Here is a 24,460-nt window from a genome sequence, read left to right as displayed (position 1 = left end):
CCCCCTCTCAGAGAGCAGCACTGATGAACACTGGGGGGGGGAGGAAGGTGTGGAGTCATCGTAATTGTACCCTGAGCATCACTCCCCAAACGTTAGGACAATGCCTTTTTGAAAATAGACCATTACACCTGGAAGGGAGCCTGGATAACATCTAGCTGGGACCCTCTCTCCATTTTAGAGCAAAATAAGACTCAGAAGGACAAAGAGACCTTTCTCTCCAACGGCACCTCATCGCTGATGAGAAAGCCCAAGACAAAAGCTCCATGTCTCACTGTCTGAAACAAAAGCAAAACTAAACGAGTGGGGCTACGTCAAACTAAAAAGCTTTTGCACGCCCAAGGAAGCTATCAGCAAAACCAAAAGGCAGCCTACCAAATGGGGGGAAATATTTGCAAACCGTCTATCTGATAAGCATACAAGGAACTCACAAAACTCAACAGCAAACAAAAACAACCAACCTGATTACAAAATGGGCAGAGGACCTGAATGGACATTTTTCCCAAAGACGACATCCAGATGGCCAACAGGCACATGAAAAGATGCTCAGCATCACTGATCATCAGAGAAATGCAAATCAAAGCCCGTCAGAATGGCTACTACCAAGAAGAGAACAAATAACAAGTATTGGCGAGGATGTGGAGAAAAGGGAACCTTCATGCTCTTCTGGTGGGAATGTAAGTTGGTGATAAATTGGTGCAGCCACGGTAGAAAGCAGTATGGAGGTTCCTCAGAAAATTACAAATAGGACCACCAGATGATCCAGCAATTTCAATTCTGAACATTTACCTGAAGAAAACAAAACACAGATTCAAAAAGATCCATGCACCCTCATGCTTCAGGGCAGCATTAGCTATAACAGGCAAGACATGGCAGCAACCTGTGTCCTTCAATACATAAGTGAATAAAGAAGATGATTATATACCTGCATATACATATAGACAGAGACATATATGTGTCTATGTACGTATATATACAGTGCCATGAAACGTGAAATCTTGCCATTTGTGACAACATGGGTGGACCTAGAGGGTGTTATGCTAAGTGAAACAAGTCAGATGGAGAAAGACAAGTACCATGTGGTTTCAGTTATGTGTGGAACCTAAAAAACAAAGCAAATGAACAACATAACAAAGCAGAAACTGACTCACAAATACAGAGGACAAACTGGTGCCTCCCAGAGGTGAGGGGTAGCGGAGATGAAGGATATAGGTGAGGGAGATGAAGAGGTATGAACTTCCAGTTGCCAAATAAATAAGGCGAAAGGATGAAGTGTACAGTGCGGGGAATACAGTCAGTAACTAAGTGATATCTTTGAATGGTGACAGATCGTAATGGGACTTAATGTGGTGATCATTTTGTAATGCTAATCAATTCCCTATGTTAGACACCTGAAACCAACAAACTATTGTAAGTCAATTATACTTCAATAAAAATTTAAAAATAAAAATAATGGACTGTTATGTGTTTCACCCTGCCTTTATTAACCCATTCAGGCAGTTATTGAGAATTGCCCCATCCCCCACCCCATCCCTGTCCAGATATTCTGCAAGGCAAGAGGGATTAATAGGGAACCAGGAACTCACCCTCTGCCTCTTAACTTTGTTTCTCAAAACCCAAGGATGGACTTTGTCACCATTTTGCCTGTTGCTTCTTAGAAGCATAGTCACAGCTGTGTCAGCAAAATCTCTCACCTCTCACCCCTTGTTCAATGTTCATAGAAAATTCCACAGTCTCGCACAGTGGAGTTCATTAGCTATTAGGTGGAACCATCTGACATTGCCATTTCTGCAGGTAAGAAACAGCTGAATATTGGCCATGTCACAGAGCTCAACCTGATATTCCTCAGCGCCCTGAAATCTCTTAAAAAGAGAATCACCCTTCATTCTGATAAATCATCCCAGATAGTTTGTGAGAAGGTGTTACCTGGGTCTCAGAAAAATAAAGCCTTTGGTCAGGGAGGAAGGGTATGCTCAGTGGCAGAGCGTGTGCTTAGCATACAGGAAGTCCTGGTTCAATCCTCAGAATCTCCATTAAAACAAACAAATAAATAAACCTAATTACCCCCCACAATTTTTTAAAATAAATAAAAAAGTCTAGAGAATAGATCAATAAATAAATGTGGCATGGCATGCATCCTGAGAAAAGTCTAATTCAAAAAGACACCTGCATCCCAGTGTTCAAAGCAGCACTATTTACAATAGCCAAGACATGGAAACAACCCAAATATCCATTGACAGATGACCGGATAAGGAAGCTGTGGTGCGTTTATAGAGTGGAATACTACTCAGCCATTAAAAAGAATAAAATAATGCCATTTGCAGCAACATGAACCTGGAGATTGTCGTTGTAAATGAAGTAAGCCAGAAAGAGAAAGAAAAATGCCATACGATATCACTTCTAAGTGAAATCCAAAAAAAAAAAAGGACACAAATGAACTTACGTACAAAACAGAAACAGACTCACAGACATAGAGAACAATCTTATGGTTACTGGAGGTTAAAGTGGGTGGGAAGGGATAAATTGGGAATTTGAAAATTGCACCTCTTGGGGAGTGATGGAAATGTTAGCTATGCTGATTGTGGTGGTGGTTTCATGGGTGAACACAGCTATCAAAATTCATCAACGTGTACATCTAAAATATGCATAATTTACTGTACAGGAATCATACCATAATAAAGGTGATAAATGAGTGAATGAACGAATGAATGAATGAATGAATAAATAAATAAATAAATAAGGTATATACACACACTAGAATACTTCAGAAGAGCAGAAAGGAAAAAAAAAAAAAAAAAAGACAACATACCCAGCATGGATGAACAAAGAGGACAGGCATGGCATTGAATGAAAGAAGCCAGTACAAAGAATTCAGGACTCAGTGTGCATGAAGACCCCGAACAGGTGAAACTATCTGACTGTGACAGAAGCCAGGAGCATCTTATGGTTCAGAAAGAGACAAGAGAAAACTTATGAAATGATGAAGGTGTTCAATGTCTTGAACCATGTCTTGGTTGCAGGGGTTTAACCCTATGTCAACATCCATCCAGCCGTAGACAGGATTGGTGCGCCATCTCCGCACGTTACCTGGGTATGGATTTTATAGCCCGAGTGAAAAAGAAGAAAGAAAAGTCCATTCTACCGACCTCATGATACCGGTTAGCACAGTGCTTCAGCACAGGCTCTGAAGGCAGGTCAAATCAGTCTGCCCCTAATAAGATATCTGACCTTTGATGATAGACTTAACCTCTCTAAGCCTTGGATTTCTTCTCTCTGGAAGGGAGATGCATGGTAACACCTACCTTGTAGAGTCCAGGGAAGAATTCAGTAAGATGGTGTTCACGAGGCACATGGCACTCACCCTGGACCCCCCCGCCTAGCCGCGGCCCCCACGTACCAGCAGAGCCTCCGGGAGGTTGTGCCCCTCCGTGAAGGTGATGATGGCAGAGGTGATGCCCAGGGCGCTCAGCTCCAGCGTGGCGGTGCTGATGGTGTCGGCGTCCTGGGCCCAGCCCGCCTGGAAGAACACGGCCACCTTCCTGAGCAGAAGGCCCGAGCGCACGCGCTTGAACAGGTGTCTTGCCACAAACCTCATGGCGCCCCCGAGGCTCCTGCTGCCGGAGGGCGCTTCCAGGGCCATCTCCCTGAGCGCCCGCAGGAGCGCGGGCCTGCCCCGGTAGTCGGAGAAGCGAACCAGGTGGTCTGTTCTGCTGTTGTACGAGACCACGGCCACCCGGGCCCCCGTGCGGCAGTTACCCCCACTTATTTCCATCTTCATCAACAGAGAGACAACAATGTCTCTCATCCTCTCAAACTCCAGCTGGGAGACGTCATTTGATGTGTCCAAGGCAAAGACCAGGTCAGTCGGGAACACTGGGCATCTGGAGACACCTAGACACATGGACACACAAATTTGGGATTGTCTGTAAGGCCTCTCAACAGGGGAAGGCGGGCATGAATAAGAAGAAATGTTATTTACCTATTGAACAAGCTGGAAGGGGGACGATTTGGGAGAGAAGAGAAGACACCGTTAGTTACCACGGGCAACAGCGTGTTTGACACGTGAAGGCTTCGGCTGAGAACCATCTCCTCTGAGACACTCGAGCCTCCCTGCCTCCTGCCTGAGTGTGGCAGAGACCTCGACTTGCTCCCCAATGCCCACTCTCCCTTTTTTCCAGGACAGAATCCCAGTCTCTGGCCAGGGGTCTGGCTGCCTGGAACAAAGACGATATTTCCCGGAGTGGGTAGCCAACTTACTTAGTTCTGGATAATAGAATCAGAAACCTGGCGGGCACAACGTTCTTCTCCTTTTCTTTCCTTTCCCTGCTGGCTGAAGCTTGATAGACATCTTGGACCATGAGGTGACGGGGAAATAGCATCCTTGCCCCAGTAGCAGAGCAAGAGAATACAAAGAGCCTGCCTCTCTGAGCACCAGTGGAGTATCAGCAGCCCCAACTGGCCCCATCCAGGCTCCGACTATGGTAACTACGTTTGTGTCTGTGCTTCTGGGCACTGAGCTCACACTGTGCTCACCTTCAACCTAATATCCTGAGCTACTCTGCAACTGTATCCACACATACCCACGTACATATACACACAGTACCTTAAAGTACATACATATAATAAAAAATATATTATATTATATTATGTGTGAGTGTGTGTACACAAGTAGTCTATTTTCATGGAAAATAGTAGAAAGCAAAAAATTAAAATCACCCTTAATTTATCATATGTATGTGCACATATGCACAGATATACTTTGTTGTTTTATTTTATAAAACTTGGAGCTCAGGGTATGTTCTATTCTGAATCTTTTTCTTTTCCCCTTATTGTGTGATAAACATCTATTCTTTCCAACAATAAATTGAGAGCAAAGTCATCTGGTCTAACATGGACATCTCATAACTTCTTCCGCCAGCATCCCTTACTGGAACGTGCATCTGTGCATATCTGTCCAACTACAGCCCCATATAAGTTCTGATAATGCTGACGTGCATTAATGGCTCTTCAGAAAATTTGTGCCAATGGACATGCCTACATTTCTCAACTTTGGATAGGGATTTTTTTTCCCCTTCATTTTAAAAATCTTTCCAATTTGAGCCACAAAAGAGTATCTAGCTTTAATTTGTATTTTTTGACTTCACGTGAGGTCAAACAACAGCAGATTTATTGTATTTTTTCTTTTCTGAATCCTCATTCATGTCTTTGGCCTGTTTTCAGTCTAAAAGACCTTTTTACATTTAGGTTTAGCAAATATGAAATCTCTGTGTTTGTAGATGAAAATGGTTGAGTAGCAGCGAGTTTACATATTTCAACATGATAGGGTAAAAAAGATAGGAACTTTGCCTGGGTTCATGGCTTGCAGTGCATATTTTTTCCCCTTTTTTCTGTTTGTTTTGGACTTCACAGGTGCTCTTGAATGCAAAAGGGGTTTAACTTTTTACACAGCCAACTCTGAGACTCTTTCCCTTGGTGGTCAAGATAACGGTATTATTCTTTATGATTTCAAGGAAAAAAGATTCCAGATCTCCTTGAACAGCAACTGGATGGGAATGGACAGAACGTGGAAGAGTTAGCATCTTACAGGGCAGGATGATAGTGGAGAAAATCCAGCTAAGCAGTTTGCCAGATCAGCGTTCTCTCCCTGTTGCCAGTGAGCAGAGAAATGTGCATATTATAGGATGCAAATATCCCAGAGAACATTAAGGACAGTAAATGAATTCCAATCTGGGAATGTGACAAGGCATTACTTAGGATTCAATGATTCATATTTCCATTTTTAAAACAAATGTTAATTCAAAAGGTCACATTCTGCAGAATAGATAAACAAGATTATACTGTATTGTACAGCACAGGGAAAAATATGTAAGATCTTGTGGTAGCTCATAGTGAAAAAAAAATGTGACAATGAATATATACATGTTCATGTATGACTGAAAAATTGTGCTCTACACTAGAATTTGACACAACATTGTAAAATAACTATTACTCAATAAAAAATGTAAAAAAAAAAGATATGCAAAAGGTCACGTTCATTACTAAAGGCTCTCCATTAATCCCTCTTCTTTAAACGGAGGAAATAAAAGAACAGAGCTCCTCTCTGCCTGTCTTGTGATAAAGAAACGCTGAGCTTCAGACACGCAGGTGTATGATTGTCAGTGTGTTGCGTGAGGCGCCATATCGTGGTGGAATTTTTCTTCCTGCCTTTCACCCACTTCATTTTTCAGACCACACTGGGGACGATGACTTACCCAAGGTGGGGACTGAGCTGAATGTTAATTTATAATAGCCTTCTATGATGGACCACCTCAGTCAAATCCCCAGATGACTTCTGTCCCCAGCCCACGATCCATCCCCACTTCACATCACTGGCTCCTTTGGAGCCTTTCCCACACAACTTACGGCAGTTTTCTCGAGCAAGATGGATGATTTCGCAAGGCTGTGAGAAAGATGGAGAAAGAGAGGAAACGGTATTTAATTTGAAGCATATCTCTCCTCACCCTCGTGACTTAGAAATGCCATATGGATGTTATCAGTGCCTATCTTAAGCTTCTGAATCCACAAAAGGAAACCCAAAAGTTCTTACAGCAGATGGAACTCCCCAGAAGTTATCATTCTAGATCCAGTGGATATTTTAAAATATTTGTAGCATTTTATATACAATAGAGTGCCCATTTGATTAGAGACAGGCAGATGAGGGGACCTCTTTTTTTTTTCCCCCTGAAGGAATCAAATCTGCTTTTGAAGAAGTTGAGTTCCAGGAATCTCAGCACAGAAGGCAGAGGAGTGCCTTCAAGTCTTGGAGCTGTGTATTAGTGATTCCTGTGACACTTCTTTAGAATGGCGGCCAAGACCCTCCAACCCCAACACCTCCCCTGGAATTCTGCTTCGTCCTCTCAATGCTGTTCTTCCCTCGACCTCACCACTTCTGGCTTCTCAAGTGCCCCAAGATCTGCCCCCGCCTCCCCCATAGGTACCTTGCTCCTGGGAGATGAAAAATCATCGTAACTTTTGAGACTGGTTCCAGGTGGACCATAAGACAGAGTGGTCTGTAGTACACTATGTGTTGACTTATAAATACTTTATAAGCAATTTTTGAAGTTACAAAAAGGCTTTCTTTCTTTCTTTTTTTTTTTTTTTTTTTTTTTGCACAGGGCTAGTAGCCTCAAAGTCTTTCATTTTACGTCAACTAGTGTTACTTTAAAATATCCAGATTTAGACTCTTATTCTACACTTTAAATTATTTAAGATATTATTTCAGCATTTAAAATATTATTCTGCTCCTTTTATTTGATTTGGTCATACCCTACCAGAGCAAAGTCTGTAAACTAAGAACTTGTAAAAGAAGAAACTAAGGAACCTTTACAGAGTTCTATTTTGTGAAAGTGGAAAACTGTGTTCTGAAAATAATCAAGTCTAGAATTAAAATCTTCACATACCGTCATATCTGCCAAACCTTGGGGGCCCTTGATGCCCTGGAAGGAACAGAAATGGGTTCAAAATGCAAGATTCTGGAATTCCAATACAGTACAGTGAAGATGGGATCCAATTAAATTTAAAAGCTTTTGCACAGCTAAGGAGCCCATCAACAAAACTAAAAGACAACCTACAGAATGGGAGAGAATATTTGCAAATGATGTGACCAACGAGGGACTAATTTCCAAAATATACAAACAGCTCATACAGCTTAATATCAAAGAAACAAGCAACCCAATCCAAAAATGGGCAGAAGACCTAAATAGACATCTCTCCAAAGAAAACATCCAGATGGCCAACAAGCACATGAAAAGATGCCCAACATCACTAATTGTTGGAGAAATGCAAATCAAAACTACAATGAGGTGTCACCTCACACCCGTCAGAATGGCCATCATTAAGAAGTCTACAAATGATAAATACTGGAGAGGCTGTGGAGAAAAAGGAACCCTCCTACACTGTTGGTGGGAATGTAAACTAATGCAGCCACTATGGAAAGCAGTATGGAGATTCCTTAAAAAACTAAAAATAGATCTACCATATGATCCAGCAATCCCACTCCTGGGTACATATCCGGAGAAAAATATAACTCAAAAAGACACATGCACCCCAATGTTCATAGCAGCACTATTTACAATACCCAAGACATGGAAACAACCCAAATGTCCATCGACAGATGACTGGATAAAGAAGCTGTGGTATATTTATACAATGAAATACTACTCAGCCATAAAAAAGAATAAAATAATGCCATTTGTAGCAACATGGATGGACCTGGAGAGCGTCATACCAAGTAAAGTAAGCCAGAAAGAAAAAGAAAAATGCCATGTGATAAAGCTGATATGTGGAATCTAAAAAAAAAAAAAAAAAAAAAAAAAAAGACACAAATGAACTTATCTACAAAACAGGAACAGATTTCTGGACATAGAAAACAAACTTATGGTTACCAGCAGGTAAAGAGGGTGGGAAGAGATAAATTGGGAATTCAAAAATTGCACCTCTTGGAAAGCGATGGAAATGTTAGCTACCTTGATTGTGGTTGTGGTTTCTTGGGTGTCTACATCTATCAAAATTCATCAAACTGTACGTCTGAAATGTGTGCAGTTTACTGTACAGGAACCACACCACAATAAAGGTGTTAAAAAAAAGTTGGCAAGAGAGTTTGAGAAGGTTCACCGTGTTACACAGAACACCTTCTGCATCACTCCTGGGCCTGGAGTTCTGTCTGACTCCTTAAGGAAGGAGTCAGAGTGTCTAGGAGATGAGTCCCAAACCCTGGAGTGCAGGATGCCCAGGGAGATGGTACATAAAGACTCCTAGAAGACCATTTATTTAAAGACCAAGCCACAGTCTGGGACAAATTCAGGAAAGGACCATTCAAGACCCCAGGACCATTTATAGGCAGCTCTCAGGTAGACCCCAGTCCTCCCATCCTTTCTCCTCCGGCCACCCCCCACCACTCTATCTACTCCCTAGTGTCGCACGAGCCTTCAGAACAGAGCCACCTGACCCCAGCCACTCTAGGAGTCTTAAGATCTTTGTTCTTATTTGGACTCTGCAAGGTAGTCATCTGTGACTTCCAGCCACTCGTTAAAATCTTCTCAGCTTTTCTTTCCTCATCTGTGAAATGGGCATGAGTGGTCCTTCTGCTTTTAAGATGTTTTTATTCTACTTTTAAGATTTCAGCTGCACCCCTCCGGTAAACCCCAAACTGCAGTGAAACCACCTGGTCCAGCCCCCAGCCACCTCACCGTCCCATCCTCCATGAACGATGGCCTAGTCTCTTAGGACGAGATATGGGGTGAAACAACAACAGCCTTGAGACTTTCCTTTCAGACCAAGTACCTTCCAGGGAATTTTAGAAAGCTCTGTGGGCTTGCAACATCGTCCGTTCAGGTAAGATTATATAAATGTCAGATTTTGTTAGGAGTTCTTTCTGGTTTTTGCATAATTATTGTTATGCATCTGGATTACATGGATAAACTCATTCTCTAGTGAGTTTTACAAATTGTTTTTTGTGTATTTAGACAGATTAATAAATCTCCACCCAACAGTGTAAATCAACTGTAATTCAATAAATTTAAAAATAAATAAATCTCCAGCCACTCTAAAATCTTCCCCACATTAAGTCAAAATATCTATACTTAATAAGTACCATACTGTGTAAGGACTTGAGGCTAATGTCCTCTAAAGCAAATCTGACCCACTCCCTATGGAGCTCCAACTGTGCATTTGAAACGTTCATTTCTTCTTAGAGATGCCTCTTGTCAAATCCTTATTTGTTTTTACAGAAAGGTTGAAAATAAAAGAAAGAAGAAGTCCACGTTACCACTGGTCCTGGAGGGCCTGGGTCTCCTGGAGTTCCAACAAACCCAGGAAGTCCAGCATTCCCCTAAAAAGGAGCAAAACCAGAGGAATAAGCCGCTGCCCCCACCATGAACACAACGTGATTAAAACCAACAGACCTGCTCTGGGATTCCAAGGTGTCATATATCTAAGGTCCAGTGAGGCTGCTATGGACCAGTCAGTTTATGAACCGTGATCAGTGGAGTGAGACCCAGAGGCTAGAAAGAGAAGGGAGTCTCTTTGAGGGAATCTCCTCAATCCCCCTACATACCTGACCCCTGGCAACAGGTGTACACACACGCACGCACACACACACACACATCCGAACAGAGCCTTAAGTCGCTTCTCAATACTCCGCTGAGGCTCCAGGTCATGTAATTAAAAGAATGCAGGAAATGTGTATCGAGGGCCAGGCATCAGGAGAAAAGAAACTCCCCCATTACCTTCTGGTCTTCAGTGTCTCAGAAAAAGTATATGCTAACCACCGACTCACTGCCCATCTTACAGGTATTTGAATGGATACAGCGTGATCTGCACGTAATTGGTGCTTTATCTTTTTTAATTTTAAACAAGAGAGAGAAGTCCTTCCGAGCAGGGAGCAGGCTAATCCTAGCCAGCAGCAAGCCAAGTTAGGCGTAGATCAGATTTTTCTTTATGTCCTTGCCAGGGTATGAAAACATCAATTACTGAGTGCCCAGAGGGTACACATCCTCTTTCCATTTCCCTTTTCTGCCCTGAACACTAGTCCATGGCCTTTTCCCAGAAGGCCTTCCTCTCTAATGTTTATCAGCTAAACAACCAAGGTTTTAGATATCCACAGGGTTACCCTTCCCAAAAAGAGCTGCCAATGATTGCGGCTCTTTAAGACTGACTCTTCCGAACCTAACGGAATGGCTTTTCCTGGTAGATTCTCTAAACAGCACGGTGAAAACATGACTGAGAGTCCACCAAGATGGCAGCCGCATTCTTGACAGTCTAATCTGGAAGAGTCTAGTCCTTGGAAGAATCTTAAAAAAAAAACGGTAATGCTTGCCTTGCAGTTAAAGCGATACACTTCCAAATGATGTCCAGATTTACCAAAGACAGCGGTGCCCCCAACTTTGCTTTTTTAAGGTTGATATTGCATAACTGAACCTCCAACTTCAATTTCCTGTCGTTATGGTTTGGTGAGCTGCATTTGCCTTCAGAAGACGAAGGACAGCGGGACTAAGCAGGGAGTGACCAAGGAAGGTGCAGGATGTCCTGAGGAGGACACGGGCTTCCTGCTAAGAAGTCCATTAACCCAGTGGGAGTACATTCCTGTGAGGAAAGTGTCATGATGTGACCTTCTGTGGGTTTGGGGACATTCCCTTGGTTCTTACCCTCTTCCCTCTGATTCCTTTTGCCCCCTTTTCTCCTTGGGGGCCTGGATCACCATCTTCTCCCTTAAAAGAATCAAAAGTAGGACCTTGAGTGTAAAGAAAAATAACAAGTGCAAACAAATGACACATTCTGCATACCGGAGTGCCAGGAGCTTAAAGATATCTTCTTACTTGTGCACCAGGGTAGCCAGGAAATCCAGGTTCACCCTAGTGTCAGAAATGAGATAAGGTCTTATTTAGTGTCATGTGATTAAGATCTTTCTTTGACATTCCTTGGGGGGGAAAAAAGAAGAAACTATCATTGGAAATAGACTCAAAATAGGTGCCAGAAAAAAAAAAAAAACTATCACACAATTGTTTTCTTGAGTTACTCCCAAATGGCTATATTGTATTTCAATTATCCAGTGTAATTGAGTTTTACAAATTCTTCCTCCCTCCTTGATAATGAAACTTTCCTCTCAAGCATTTTTCAATCTATAGGTTTAAATAACCAGAGGGATGATCCAATGGAAACCAAAGGGAAGGGAAGGGCCACCACACCGACTGCTGGGAGGCAGGTGCTCACTGTCAGACCAAAGACGGACTACAAAGCAAGAATTCACTCAACAAATATTCACTTAGCACCTATTCTGTGCCAGGCACTCCTCTAGGCACCAGGAAGTCAGTGGTGAACAGACCAAAGACCCTGCTATCAGGGAACCGACCTGCTAGTGAGGAAGAGATACACAGTCTGTCAGGGGGAGCTCAGTGCTATTCCAGAAAAAGGACTAAGGAATAAAGAATGACACGGGTAGGGGCAAGGGGGTAACTATTTTATATAAGGAGGTCAGGCAAAACCTTTTTGTAAAGGTGGCATTTGGGTAAAGACCAGCATGAACTGAGGAAGCAAGCCAAGCAGATATCTGGGGAGAAGAGCATCCCGGGGGAGGAGAGAGGATGTGAAGACCTCGAAAAGGGCGTGAGCGTGTGCTGTGCTGGAGGAGCAGTGAAGCAGAATGAGGGGCGGGGGAGGGGCAGGAGGCGACCAAGTCGGAGAGCTCACGGAGGGGCCAGATGACGTGGAGTCTTGTAGGCCATGTAACAGTAGGGAAACTCTGAATGACATCAGAAGCCACAGCCGGGCTTGGAGTAAAAGAGTGACAGGATCTGACATGTGTTTAAAGGATGGCTCTGGTTCCTGCGAGGAGAGCTCACTAGAGGAGGCGGGGGCAGAAGCAGGGGGAACATGTAGGTGGCTACTGCCTTAATCCAGGTGGAAAATCACATTGGCTTGGCCCAGAGGGTGGCAACGGCGGTGGTGAGATGTGGTGCAATGCTGGACAGACTGTGAAGACAGACTCACCATTGTTTGTTGATGGATTAAGTGCAGCGGGTAAGAGAAAGAGACTTATTTAAGACGACAGAAGCATCTGTCTTGAGTAACTGGCAGGATGGAGTCTCCACTCCCTGAGATGAAGGACCGAGGTGCTTTATTTAGGAACACTGAGCGCAGCACCATGCATTCTGTCTGGGGAAGCTCAGGGGGGCATCCACATGGAGAAGACGGTGGTCTCAGAAAAGGAGTACAAATTGTCCAGAAGAGGGAAATGGGGAGGGACATCCCAAAGAGAAGCAAGAGTATTTGCAAAGGTAAGACACTGAGAAAGGGTCTGGCACACCCGGAGCTGGGGTGGGACCATCCGGCACAGGTGGAAGATGAGGTAAGGAGTTTGGTTTTTAAATAAGGGAGAAGTAAAATCAGCTTTCATTTTTTAAGGAGGGAACTGTGGCAGCTACGAAATGTCATAAACAACCTATAGAAATGATTTCCGGCATATGCTTGGGTAATAACCCTTATTCTAGTAAAATAAAATAAAAACTCTGGTCCTTGGTTGAGAATTCTCTGAAAGGTAACCCTCACCTTTGTTCCTTTTCTTCCTGGATGTCCATATCCATCTGGGCCAGAAAGACCCTAAGAAAATAATACACAATGAATTGTAGAGTCATCCAGATCAATAATTGGTCAATAAAATCATCTGAACGCAGATAAATCAGCAGTGCAAAGAGGCGGGGGGGGGGCAGAATGGGCTTGGCAGAGGTTTATCCCACCTTTGTAGGATAAACATTAGACTGCCTTCCTAGGGTGAGGAGGTGGTAAGGGTTTAAAACTTTGAAAGACCATGAGATAAGTAAGCTTGTGTGTGTGTGCTTTAATTTTTAACCCCATCTTCAGCAAGATTCTGACCTCAGCAAGAGGCTACCTTGGTTGCAGGAAGCCAAATCATTGCACAAAAACTCCCCTTGAGCTAAACCTGCTTTCTTTGTAGGATAGAGTAACAACAGAAGAAGCTCCCAAACTGGTAAATCTCTAGGTATGAAGACAACTTTGGAGGGGGGAAAGATTAAGTGAGATTGTACATGGAAAGCATGATGTCAGGCACACAGAAAGTACTTGATAAGTGGCCCTGATTCTGCTGCTCACAGTGGCCGTAGTAACGGTGATGCTGGTGGGGGGGTTAATGGTGGTGGTGATGGTGGCGGTGGAGGTGCAGGTGGTTCACGGTGGTAGTGGTGATGGTGATGGTGATGATGGTGTTGTTGACAGTGGAGGCAGTGGGGAGGGAAATCAATGTGGTGATGTTCATGATTATGAAAACGTTGATCATACTGCTGGGATCTTAGCATCCGAACATACAGACAGTCAGCATTCCATAATAAAGAGTGAATTCAGAAACCTTTGAGATATTTTTCGCTAAATGGACAAAGATGGCACCTACATCAAGTAGATCAACAAAGAAGAAAGATTTTAAAATTTTAAGCCATAAAAATCAGTGCTATAACTTAAGGAGGAAAATGTGAACTATTAGAAAAGAAAGAAAACAAGGTAAAGAAAATGGCCCAAAATAAATTATTTGCAGGGGGGAAAGGATGCAAATGAGATTCAGTTGCTGTTATTCCAGCTTCTCTCTGCAGACGGACATGCCGTGTCTCCAGCACTGGCAGCCCCAGGTGCCCAAACCGAGCATTTTGGAGATGTCCCCTCTGATGTGACGCCTTCAAGAAAGGCATTGCTCCTCAGCTTGTCTGGCCCAGGGAGAGGTCAGGAGGCGAAAGTTGCATTGTTTTAAATCAGGATTCTTTATTAAGTTGAACAGTATTAAGGTCATCATCTGAGTTGAGTATAGATGCTAAACGTTATTTGCCACACTTGATAGTAATCCCATTCTTTCGTTCTTTTCTTTCCCTTTCCGCATTAAAGTTTAAGTTTCTTAGGCCTGTTTTTGTTTCCTCTCGTTGCTAACAACAGATGCAATTTCAGTGCTGAGTGCGGAACAAGAGCAGGTCCTCCGTGATGAAAGAAATCTCAGAAATGTGAGCTGCAGGAAAGACAACATTATGCCCTATCATAAAGCTAATTCCTGTGAGGCGGCGAATTGGAAAGAGTCACGAAATAACTAACTTACTCTCGTGTTTGGAGAGATGACTAAGGTATAAATGCATAGCCTGCAGACCATCCTTGGTCTCCAAAGCCTCTTAAAATTTAAGTCTGCAACTCTGATTGGCTGTCTTATTTATTTCTCTAGGGGAAAAATATTGTTTCCTTGAACATGTCTGTATTCCTAAAGGCTCAAATGCTCCTAAGACATCTTGGTCTTCCAAAGAGAAGAGGGTCCTTGGAACTTCCCTTTTCAACAACATGTGAGAAGGCAGGATAAATTCCAAAGCATCTTTGGATTCTTTGTTAATCTGAGGAGTTTGGGAATCTCTGGACTGAGTGGATTCACAACAGCTCTAGTGATGATCACATATATGTAACCCCAAATATTTATCAAGAATATTAGAATTTTGTGTGAAACAAGAACAAACAACAAACAATTCGATCAGGAATCCAAAACAGAGACTCTAGACTTACAGGTTGCCCTCTTGGTCCTTGTTGACCCAGTGGTCCTCTTTCTCCTGGAACACCACGCTCTCCCTTGTACGATGAAAGGTAAACACAAAAGTAATTTTCTGCTGTGAGTTCATGCAATGTTATTTCATTTTCCTCGGATATGTTTCAGTCACTCTTTTTAAGTCCTATTGGCATCATCCTACAGTCTAAGGTCAGTATCTTCCTCTAGACTTTGTTAAATACAGGTAACTAGCAAATCTAGGAAAGATTTTGGTGCTGAGAATTAGCAAGCCCAGGTACGCAGTGCCAGTTACAGAACTTCACATCACCATGGCTTTCTCTAGGGGCACGTGTATGACTCTATATTTGAGTCCTTATGTTTATCTATCTATTGCTGTGTCCTTGTCTAGTGATCTGTGTGACCCTCTATCTGTCCATCTTCCTGTATGTCTTGTCTATACATCTTCCCTTGTCTATATCCGCCTATCCAGCTGTGAGGTAATGGACAGTCAGTATCGTTGCCAACGGCATCAGACACTCATGCCAGAAGTGATCTCATAATTCATAGACGAGACCCCAAGCTGCAGTCAAGGAAAGGTGTGTTTTCTGACACTTACCTTCATTCCTCTTGGTCCGTCTTTTCCTTTGGAACCATTTGGCCCTGGAAGCCCAGCATTCCCCTGTAATGACACCACAACCCAAATGATCTGTAATGTTTTAGACAATTAATTTCATCTTCCAAAGTGCATCATACACACATGTAGCCTCTGAGCTGAGGGCTTGGGGCGGAGGAGCAGGGTGTTCTGTGCAAGAAGTCACCTCCCCCACATATCAAGAACGGGAGGGAAGATCTGGCTACCAGAGGGGAAGAACACCATCTGGTTAAGAGATTAGGAAGACAAATGCCTGGATTTTAGCCGCTCTGAATTAAAAATACGATCAAATGAGAATGAAAACAATACCATCGGTTATGAGGCTAGAGGTTTCCCGAACAAGAGAGAGGTGGCTCAGGCCTTCTTGGAGCTGCTGTTTGAGTCTCCAGGTACTCTAACCCCTGACTTACATCGTGCTGCTCAGGTGTTTCAAGCTCTCTCAAATACTCCTTCTGTAGGAAGCCGCGCCTGATCGCCTGCCTCAGTCTGATCTGACCCTTCCACGAGCCCCGGGAGACCGAGTGGGCGAGGCTCTCATCAGGCACCAGAAAGAAAGACCCAAGTGGGAGGCCAAGTCCAGCCACTTAAACGATCCAGATGAAAAGTCATTTCATCTCTTTGAGCCTCAGTTTCCTCATCTCTATAAAAGTAGGGTGATTTTAAGTAATACTTCCTTGTATGATTGTGAGGAAGACGTTAGTCATTTACCCTCCTTTACACTACTGTTTTTCTCTTGCACTCTACATAAGGATAAGCCTGTGTCACACACCTTTGAGGCTCAAGCCCAGTCTCATTGATCAGTGTATTCCCCCAAACGCCTAGAGTAGAAGGGGTACGGAGCTGGTGATCAAGGGCTACTTCCTTGAAACAGCTCTTTCTAGAAATTCCTGATGCCCACAGATCCCAGAACAAACGGGGTAGCCTTATGTTGTTTGCCCAGGAACACGCAGGTGCATGAACCGGCCCTTGGTAACGAGCAGCTATGTTGTAGCTGTCAGTCTCTCAAACCTACCTGAGCACCCGGTGAGCCTTTTTCTCCCAAAGTTCCTGGCGGTCCTTGCCTTCCTCTTGGTCCCTGGTCCACAGATGAAATTTAAATTCAACCAATTTTTATAGAGCGATTTCTTTTCCATGTACCCACAAGACCATCTTGGATGCCGATGGAGGCACAAATGAAGGTGCTCTGACCCACCACGATCTCATTCATCACACTTGAATCAAGCAGCCTCATCACCCTGAAGCACCCAACACGCTCCCACCAAACTCCCTCCATCGGGATGTGAGTCCTCAGTATCTACATTTTTAACCTCCTCTCCAGTTGAATCTGACACACACTAACATTTGCTTCTGTGTTTTAATTCACCCAACTAATTTTAAATCCTAAAAGGGGAATGAGAAGAGCTGTCAGGAAATTGATCTCCTTTGAAAAATCAACCTTTTCTTTCTCCATATAAAGGCTAAGGACAAGCCTTCACATTCTGATGTTATCAAGAGCCCAAACACATGGAAAAGTGGGCTAATCTCACTGTGCACCTTGCTGGGGGGTGTTCATTTTCTCCCTGATCTATTTTACTTTACTTACTTTACTGATTTCTTTTTGCCGCTTTAGATTTTCTCCCACTTTTCTGAGAGATGCTTTCCTCTGTGAAGGATTGACCGGGCTTCTCCATCCCTGGGTGAGGTTTTTTAATCACCATCCCATACCATCCGCAGTGGGAAGGTGAGAATCCAGGGGAGCTTTTACCGATTATCTCCCTCATGGTTCACAACATGACTTGCTCTCCTGTGTTCAGCCATACAATGAAGTGAACCCAAAGGAGAAGCCCAGGACACAACAGTGGTGGGGGGTCCACAGTTAAATTTGAATTGAGCCAGTGTTCAAGAGGAAAGCCGTAAGTATCTCTCAGCTCTTCCCCCCTAGGTTGTGGACACTATTTTCTACCATAAAATAAATACAGTCGCATCTCTAATTACACTCTGATTTGACCCAGCTCTTTCTTCAGTCCCTTTGTCAAGTGCAAAAACAGCAGAAACTTTCTTAAATGACCGTCTGACACTAATAGGATTTTTAACATTACGGAGAACGATTCAATGCGTTAGTAAAATTTGTTGTTGCCAAGTTCCTCCTTTTAAGGGTACTTGGAAATAATGTGGCTTAAAAAAAAATGTAGAAAGTGTCCCAGAAGGGTTTACAGAATGACAGATTTGGGTTATGCTTAGGAGATTTCAAAGGAACTGGTTGGAAGTTTAATTTCTGGTTATCACTCCATAGTTTACAAGGCCCCACTGGACTGAATCCTTCAGGGTGAAACCCTGGCCTTCATGGTCTAAATGACCCAGGCTGTTTGCAAAGTGCCCTGTGTATACTGGCTACTCAGTAAATACTCTGCTGATTTTTCCTGCCAAATTGATCCCAATTTTAAAGAATTAAATCCTATTTGAGTAATTTGCACTCACAGCTTCAGAGGCAGTAATTCAGAGCACAGGCTTCATAACTAGACTGCCTGCACCTGAACCCAGCCTCCATCACTTCCTAGCTGTGCGAGCTTGGCCAGTTTACCTCACTTCTCCAGCCCGCCCCCCTCCCCCGCCATTTCTCCCCTCTAAAACGAGGATGATAAAACCTCCCCACTGAAGGCTTCAATGAACTAAGTAAGACAAGTGCCTAGGGTCGTATCTAGGACACAACAAAAGCTCAATAAATATTAGCCATCGGGGTTTAGCCTCCCCAGAAAAGACGCTACACAATTTGCTTAGGGAGGCCCTGGCAGGGAGCATCCAAGAACGTTCCGATACATGTTAAATTCCTATCAGAGAAGTTAAAATTTCAAACAAATATTGCTGAGCACTAAAAGCAAGTTCACTGATACAACCTGTGAGCCTGGATGCCCAAGCTCTCCTGGGTAACCTTGTTCACCAGATTCTCCACGCATACCCTGTCGAAAGGAAGAAAACTCAGTGAGTTCTCCAGGCATCTTCAGCGTTCCTGTTGAAGGCAGCCTTCCCTGCAAGAGGTCACTTGAAAGCCACAAGAGAAAGGCAAAATGATCTGAAGGTCTGCACTCAGTCCTCTTAGGACACAGAATCAGGGAGGAGGTGGGGGAGGGGGTCCCACTTATTTGCTTAGGAAATTCTTACTGTCTTTTCCAGTCTCCTTCCGAACAGCTAGTTCTTTAAATATAAAAGCACTTTGTTTAAATAACCCAAACTCCCAATTTACGTAATAACAGTTCCTAAAAGCCCATCCATTCCTTTTAATTTCTAGATGGTCCCTGGTGTTAAGGACCTTTATCTCCTGTGAGGAAACTCAGAATGTCGAGCTCAGCAGCATGTGTGGCATTTGGGGACAAAGGCACACACAGCACACAAAGAAATAGCAGAAAACTGGTTTTAAAACCCTACAGATTCTTACAGCACTGAGCTAGCTCTCTAGGCACAGGGTGAGCTATTAAAATAATTCATCTGGTAACTGACTTAATTCCTCCCTCAAGTTAATATTTCCATTTCTACAGAGAAGATACATATTCCAAGATTGAGGATAATACCTGTTTTGTGACCAGTGCTGCCTTCTTTTTCACATTGCTCACTGTTGACTGGGTTACTGATTAGTCACAGATTTGCAAAGACAAGAAACCCTAAGCTCAGATCGAAGCAATACGTGGATCAATGACTTGTGCTTCTTAAGTTCTTTAAACCATTCAGATAAATTGGAAGCTCTTCTACTAATCATTCCTGTTAAATTGTTCTATTCTTCAAGAGTTGATTTCTAGATTCGTAAGTGTGAGTCACGTTTTAAAAGGCATGTAGCTAGACATTTTGAAATCGTTTGGAAGATGTGGGCCAATTTGCTCATCACATTAGTGACATTTGTAGTACAACAGATTGGAAAATGATGTGGCTCGGTACAGCAAAGGTCAGACTCTTTTACATTTATACTAGGGAAATCATTACAGCAAAGAAAAGCAAGAACAAAATAAAAGCCCCGTGATACAGCGTTTTCTTTTCATCACTGTCATATTTAAACAAATAGAAATTATCTAAATGTTCAACATTAGAATGGTTTAGTAAATCACTGTTCTTCAACAGAGTAGGATATAATGCATTAAAGTGATACTAGTAAGATTTGGAAACATAGAAAAGCAGAATATAAAATAGTATATACATTAAAAACAGCTCTTTATTATGTATGCAAATAAAGGAAACATACAAACAGGAAAATAATTGCAGGAGGGCGGTGGGTTTATGCACATTTAAAAAATTAATGATATTCTTAATTTTATCTTAAGTAACAGAAAGTTTTCCCTTATTGCCAAATAATCTGTGCATTGATTTGTTTGCCATAGTACAATTTTTTCCATAAATAAAATCTTATTTAAGATTTCATTTTATTATGCACCTTGCAAAAGCCAGCACATCTAATTTATACACAATAATGAACCATATTTTCCCAAGGTCAGGGGATACTGTAATCTGGAGTTCAGCACCTCTTTAAGCCACATTTTCCCAATAATACTGACTGATCTTTAGCAAGTTACAGCCTCAAAACATAAACGAGTCCTATGACCACGGCTCCAACACTGGGTTAACTAGCAAACCACTGACTTGTTGGATAAACCTAGTTCACTCTGGAACCTGCAAGTAGTTATAAATTTTCCTCTTATTAAAAACTCAAACTTCAATAGAAACAAGAACAAACAACTATAGTGATTCTTGAAAAGAGCAAAAAGTACAGGGATCCATCAAGATTATGACGCATTAAAGGGAGAGGTTTTCTATTAAAGATGGCCGTGGTCACACACTTTTCCCAGCTCCCAAAATGAACGATTGTTGTTCAAAGTCTGTCCCCAGAAGACAACAGTGCAGAGGCCCAGAGAACAATCAGCCAGGATTAGAGCAGGAGGACAGAGGGCTCAGGAAGGAGGAATCTAAGAAAAATAAACCTCACATGTTAGAAATATTGGGAGGTGAGCAGTTTTGTAGAAAAGCTTTATGATTAACTAGTAATAGGCACCTGGGGAGAGAGGGTGACTCAAGGAATACAAAAGTGACGGATAAATATCATTTACAGCTATTTGTGATGTTTATCAGTCATCATCTGAATGATGAATTGATTTGACCAAAAGTAGAGAAAATAAGTGTATTATAAGGATGAGTTGAGGGGAAGTGTATGGAAGTGATGGACAGGTTAAGAAAAATCTTTGTTCTCCATTAGAAGAATTCAATAGAAAAACATTCAAAATGGAAAACAAAGAAATAGCAAAGTAAGCAATCTGACTTTAAAATTATGCACAGGCTGAGCTCTGGTTCAAATTAAATAAAAAGGAAAGACATAGGAGATGGAGTTCAGTTTAGCAAACCAAAAATAACCAAGACCCAACTGGGCAGAGGACCCACGGCCGATGGCTAGTTAGATAAACCACACACAGGATCGCAAAAATATTAAATAATTCAAGAGTAGGAAATTCTTTCCACTGAGCCATTTAATTTCTCCAAAACTTAGCCTAGTCAAGTTGTAGTCTATTTCTTTCTGCCTTTTGGAAGCTAAAAACAATAGACTAAAATGATAGTTCAAGACATTATTTCACAAATGTTCAAACTGAATTAAAAGCATAAGAATCTATTTCAAGCCTCAACATTTTACGAGAAGTCATATTTTACTTGGTGTCGACAAAGCTTGTTTGCATTTTTGAGACTTGAAATTTCTCAATAGCCATGCTTTTCCAACATGTTTAGTTTGAAGACACAGGAGTCTCACCTTCTTTTGTACTGAGGAGGTCACTGCCCACCCACCACACACACACACACACGCGCGCGCGCTCAGCCATTCCCAGGCTCAGAGATGACATAAGTCAGTCTCTGACCTCTCCTCCATCCCTAAATCCTGAGAATGCTAGGAAGAAAAAAAATACCAGCAGAGCAGGACCAGACCACATTAGAGAGGAGTCCACATAACTCTCATTTTGAACAAAAATTTCCAAGAGCACCTTGATCTTTGGATTTGAACCCTATCTCCACCACTTACTTATTAGCTATGTGGTCTCTGACAACTAACTTCACTTTGCTAAACCTTTATTTCCTCTCTTATCCATAAAAAGTAACCAGTGATGGTCATAACTCCTGGGGTTGTAGAAAGGTTAAATGAGGTCATATAAATGAAGTGTTAGACAAATGCTTTGTAAAATATGATTCCCCTACAGAGATGCCCGACCCCACCCTCAGATAACCCTTCTTCGGAAATTGTAACCGCTTGGTCTTTTCTCTTTATTTAGTGACTATGAGACCCCCTTATGTACTTGTAGTAAGTCCCACTTCTTTAAATGAAAAAATCACTATTTCAGAGGTAAAAGCAATTCTTTAAGATGTTAGCTTATTTTCAATCTAGATGAACTGTTACAGCAGGTTGGGGAGGGAGCAGAGAGGAACCATATAAAGTTTCCCTTCTCGATGGAAACCTCTCAGGGATCACGCAGCCTCCATCAGCCCAACCAACACCTGCCTTGACCCCAGACAGAACTATTTACAGAAGCCATATGTGTGCAATAAGAAGTGACTCTTTCCAGAAAGCACTGACCTTCAATCCTGGCAGACCTTGTCTTCCTCTTGGACCCTAAGGATAGAAGGAAAGTGGAGACCTTAGAGAAGGAAACAAGCCTGTTTTCACCCCAGCCTCTCTCTCTCTCCCACAAAAGCAGATGAAATACATCCAACAAGTGGCTATACCTACCTGAGGGCCAACACTTCCAGTTCCCCCGTGAGGTCCATCAATGTTAGAACTTCCCTGACAAGAAAGAGGTAAAGAGATCTTTTTAGATGTCCACACACTTCTGGGTTTACCCTCTAGATATGGGCTGTCCCACACAGAAACCACTAACTAGCCCCATGTGGCTCTTAAGTTTAAATTAATCTAAAGTAAGTTAAATTTAAAATTTAGTTCCTTAGTTACAGTAGGTACATTTCAAGTGTTCAATAACCACAGGTGGCTGGTGGCTACCATATTGGACAGCACAGATACAGAACAGTTCTGTGATCTAGAAACTTCTGTTGGTCAGCTTTCCTCTAGAAGCAAATGGATTTAATTTGGTGTTCTGAAATATCCACATTGTGGGCATTTTCTCCCCAGATTGTTTGCTGAACAATATCCAGCAAGGGTTCACCATGCTGGGACAGTAGTCATACGTACTTGCCAAGAAGCCAGGTTTAATACTTGAAAAATGTGCAAAAGGAAACAGAAGAGTGGTCTCTGCACATGTGGAGTGATGGGTAGACCAGATGGTGCGAGGGGAGGCTATTCAGTCATGATGGGGACACTCCCTAGCACTCTCACCTCTTTAAGGTCTGAAGTGGGAAAATGAGTGGTGTCCAGAGAAAACCAAACTGAGTCCACATTTCAGGAGAATGGAAAAAAACATCTTGGGTCCCAAATAGGGATATTTTAGATAATTACTCAGTGAAGTTTCATGCTAACTCAGTAAGAATCCATAAATTGGCAAAGAATATGAAATACAGAAACATACAAAACAGAAACAAATTCGCAGACATAGTAAACAATTTTATGATTAATGGGGGAAAGAGGGTGGGAAGGGATAAATTTGGGAGTCTGAGATTTGCAAAGGTTAACCACCATATATGAAAATAGATTAAAAAACAAGTTTCTGCTATACAGCATAGGGAACTATATTCAATACCCTGTAATAACCTTTAATGAAAAAGAATATGAAAATGAATATATGCGTTATATACACATGACTGGGACATGATGCTGTACACCAGAAATCAATACATTGTAACTGACTGTACTTCAATTAAAAAAAATTTTTTTAATACAGAAACAAAAACATTTTGTGAAAAGCTATTCTTCTAACTGTTACTTACAACAGATTAAATTCTGATACAATTTAAATATTCCATGAAGTGAGAGATGTGTTAATTACATTACAGTAGAAATGCTTATTGTAATCGTATAAAAACAATCAAAAACTGTATTTATCAAAAGTTTATAAAGTAGAAAAAAATTGTGCTATCATGTTGTTCTTTCCAAGTATGCTAAATTTTGTGAGTAAATAATTTATCCCAGATAAGGAGAAAGACAAAATGGTGATTCCTCATTTTTTTATATTGTTCTAGAACATTTCTTAATAAGCTCATGGGATCCTCATCTGAATGTCTCAGGGAGAGTAACTTTGCCATCAACAAGTTAGGAAGGTCTAGTAAGCTGATGGTTTTCTTAGTTACTGGAACTCCTGAATTTTTTCCTCTATGTTTTACATTTCTGTACTCTCAAATATCTGTGGTGTTACTTTTATAATTGGAATTTTTACAATAAAGTAGGTTTTATGAGGGAGAAAGCTTTAAGTAAAACACTCACAATTAGTCCAGATGTAATAAAGATTCTTTCTTAAAATGTTTATCATTTTCTTATTTCAACAGTAAATAATTTATTTGCAGCCAGAATAGTAAAAGAATTATTTGGGCAGATGCTAGAATCATTGGGTAAAAGATGGTTGGTAAATAAGAACTATGCAGTCTCAGGGTGTCATCTTCCAGATTAATCACTGGACAGAGGGAAAAGTATGTTCACAATGGATAAATCTGGTGGACACCATCTTAATCAAATGACAAAATTAATGGACCAATAATGAGAGAGACTGGCAGTGTCCCACCTGGTGACTGAGAAGGGTCCAGCATTAATTAATCTCCTTTTACAAATGCTTAACCTGAATCTAGTCATGAGGAAACAATCAGGTAAATTCTAATTG

The 24,460-nt window shown here is 42.0% G+C and overlaps 1 protein-coding gene across 4 annotated transcripts in view; it reads right to left on the bottom strand.

The window, feature by feature from the left end:
• LOC102518573 (collagen alpha-4(VI) chain) overlaps positions 1 to 24,460 on the bottom strand; it is a 110,518-nt gene that overhangs the window by 16,986 nt on the left and 69,072 nt on the right. For 3 of the 4 annotated variants that reach the window (XM_032489275.1, XM_032489288.1, XM_032489299.1), the window contains 14 exons: positions 22,429 to 22,482; positions 22,276 to 22,311; positions 18,578 to 18,640; positions 16,717 to 16,779; positions 15,669 to 15,731; positions 15,073 to 15,135; positions 13,081 to 13,131; positions 11,352 to 11,387; positions 11,181 to 11,243; positions 9,803 to 9,865; positions 7,437 to 7,472; positions 6,400 to 6,436; positions 3,977 to 3,988; positions 3,395 to 3,888 (listed from right to left, as the gene is read on the bottom strand). In XM_032489275.1, coding sequence (XP_032345166.1) covers positions 3,395 to 3,888; positions 3,977 to 3,988; positions 6,400 to 6,436; positions 7,437 to 7,472; positions 9,803 to 9,865; positions 11,181 to 11,243; positions 11,352 to 11,387; positions 13,081 to 13,131; positions 15,073 to 15,135; positions 15,669 to 15,731; positions 16,717 to 16,779; positions 18,578 to 18,640; positions 22,276 to 22,311; positions 22,429 to 22,482 — 1,134 coding nt within the window. The remainder of the gene's footprint in view (positions 1 to 3,394; positions 3,889 to 3,976; positions 3,989 to 6,399; positions 6,437 to 7,436; positions 7,473 to 9,802; positions 9,866 to 11,180; positions 11,244 to 11,351; positions 11,388 to 13,080; positions 13,132 to 15,072; positions 15,136 to 15,668; positions 15,732 to 16,716; positions 16,780 to 18,577; positions 18,641 to 22,275; positions 22,312 to 22,428; positions 22,483 to 24,460) is intronic. The other variant, XM_032489282.1, reaches the window with a different exon arrangement.

Source organism: Camelus ferus, chromosome 1, assembly GCF_009834535.1.
Source record: "Camelus ferus isolate YT-003-E chromosome 1, BCGSAC_Cfer_1.0, whole genome shotgun sequence".
NCBI lineage: Eukaryota > Metazoa > Chordata > Mammalia > Artiodactyla > Camelidae > Camelus > Camelus ferus.
Note: the sequence above shows the minus strand (reverse complement) of the source record. Positions and strands in the feature narration are given on the sequence as shown.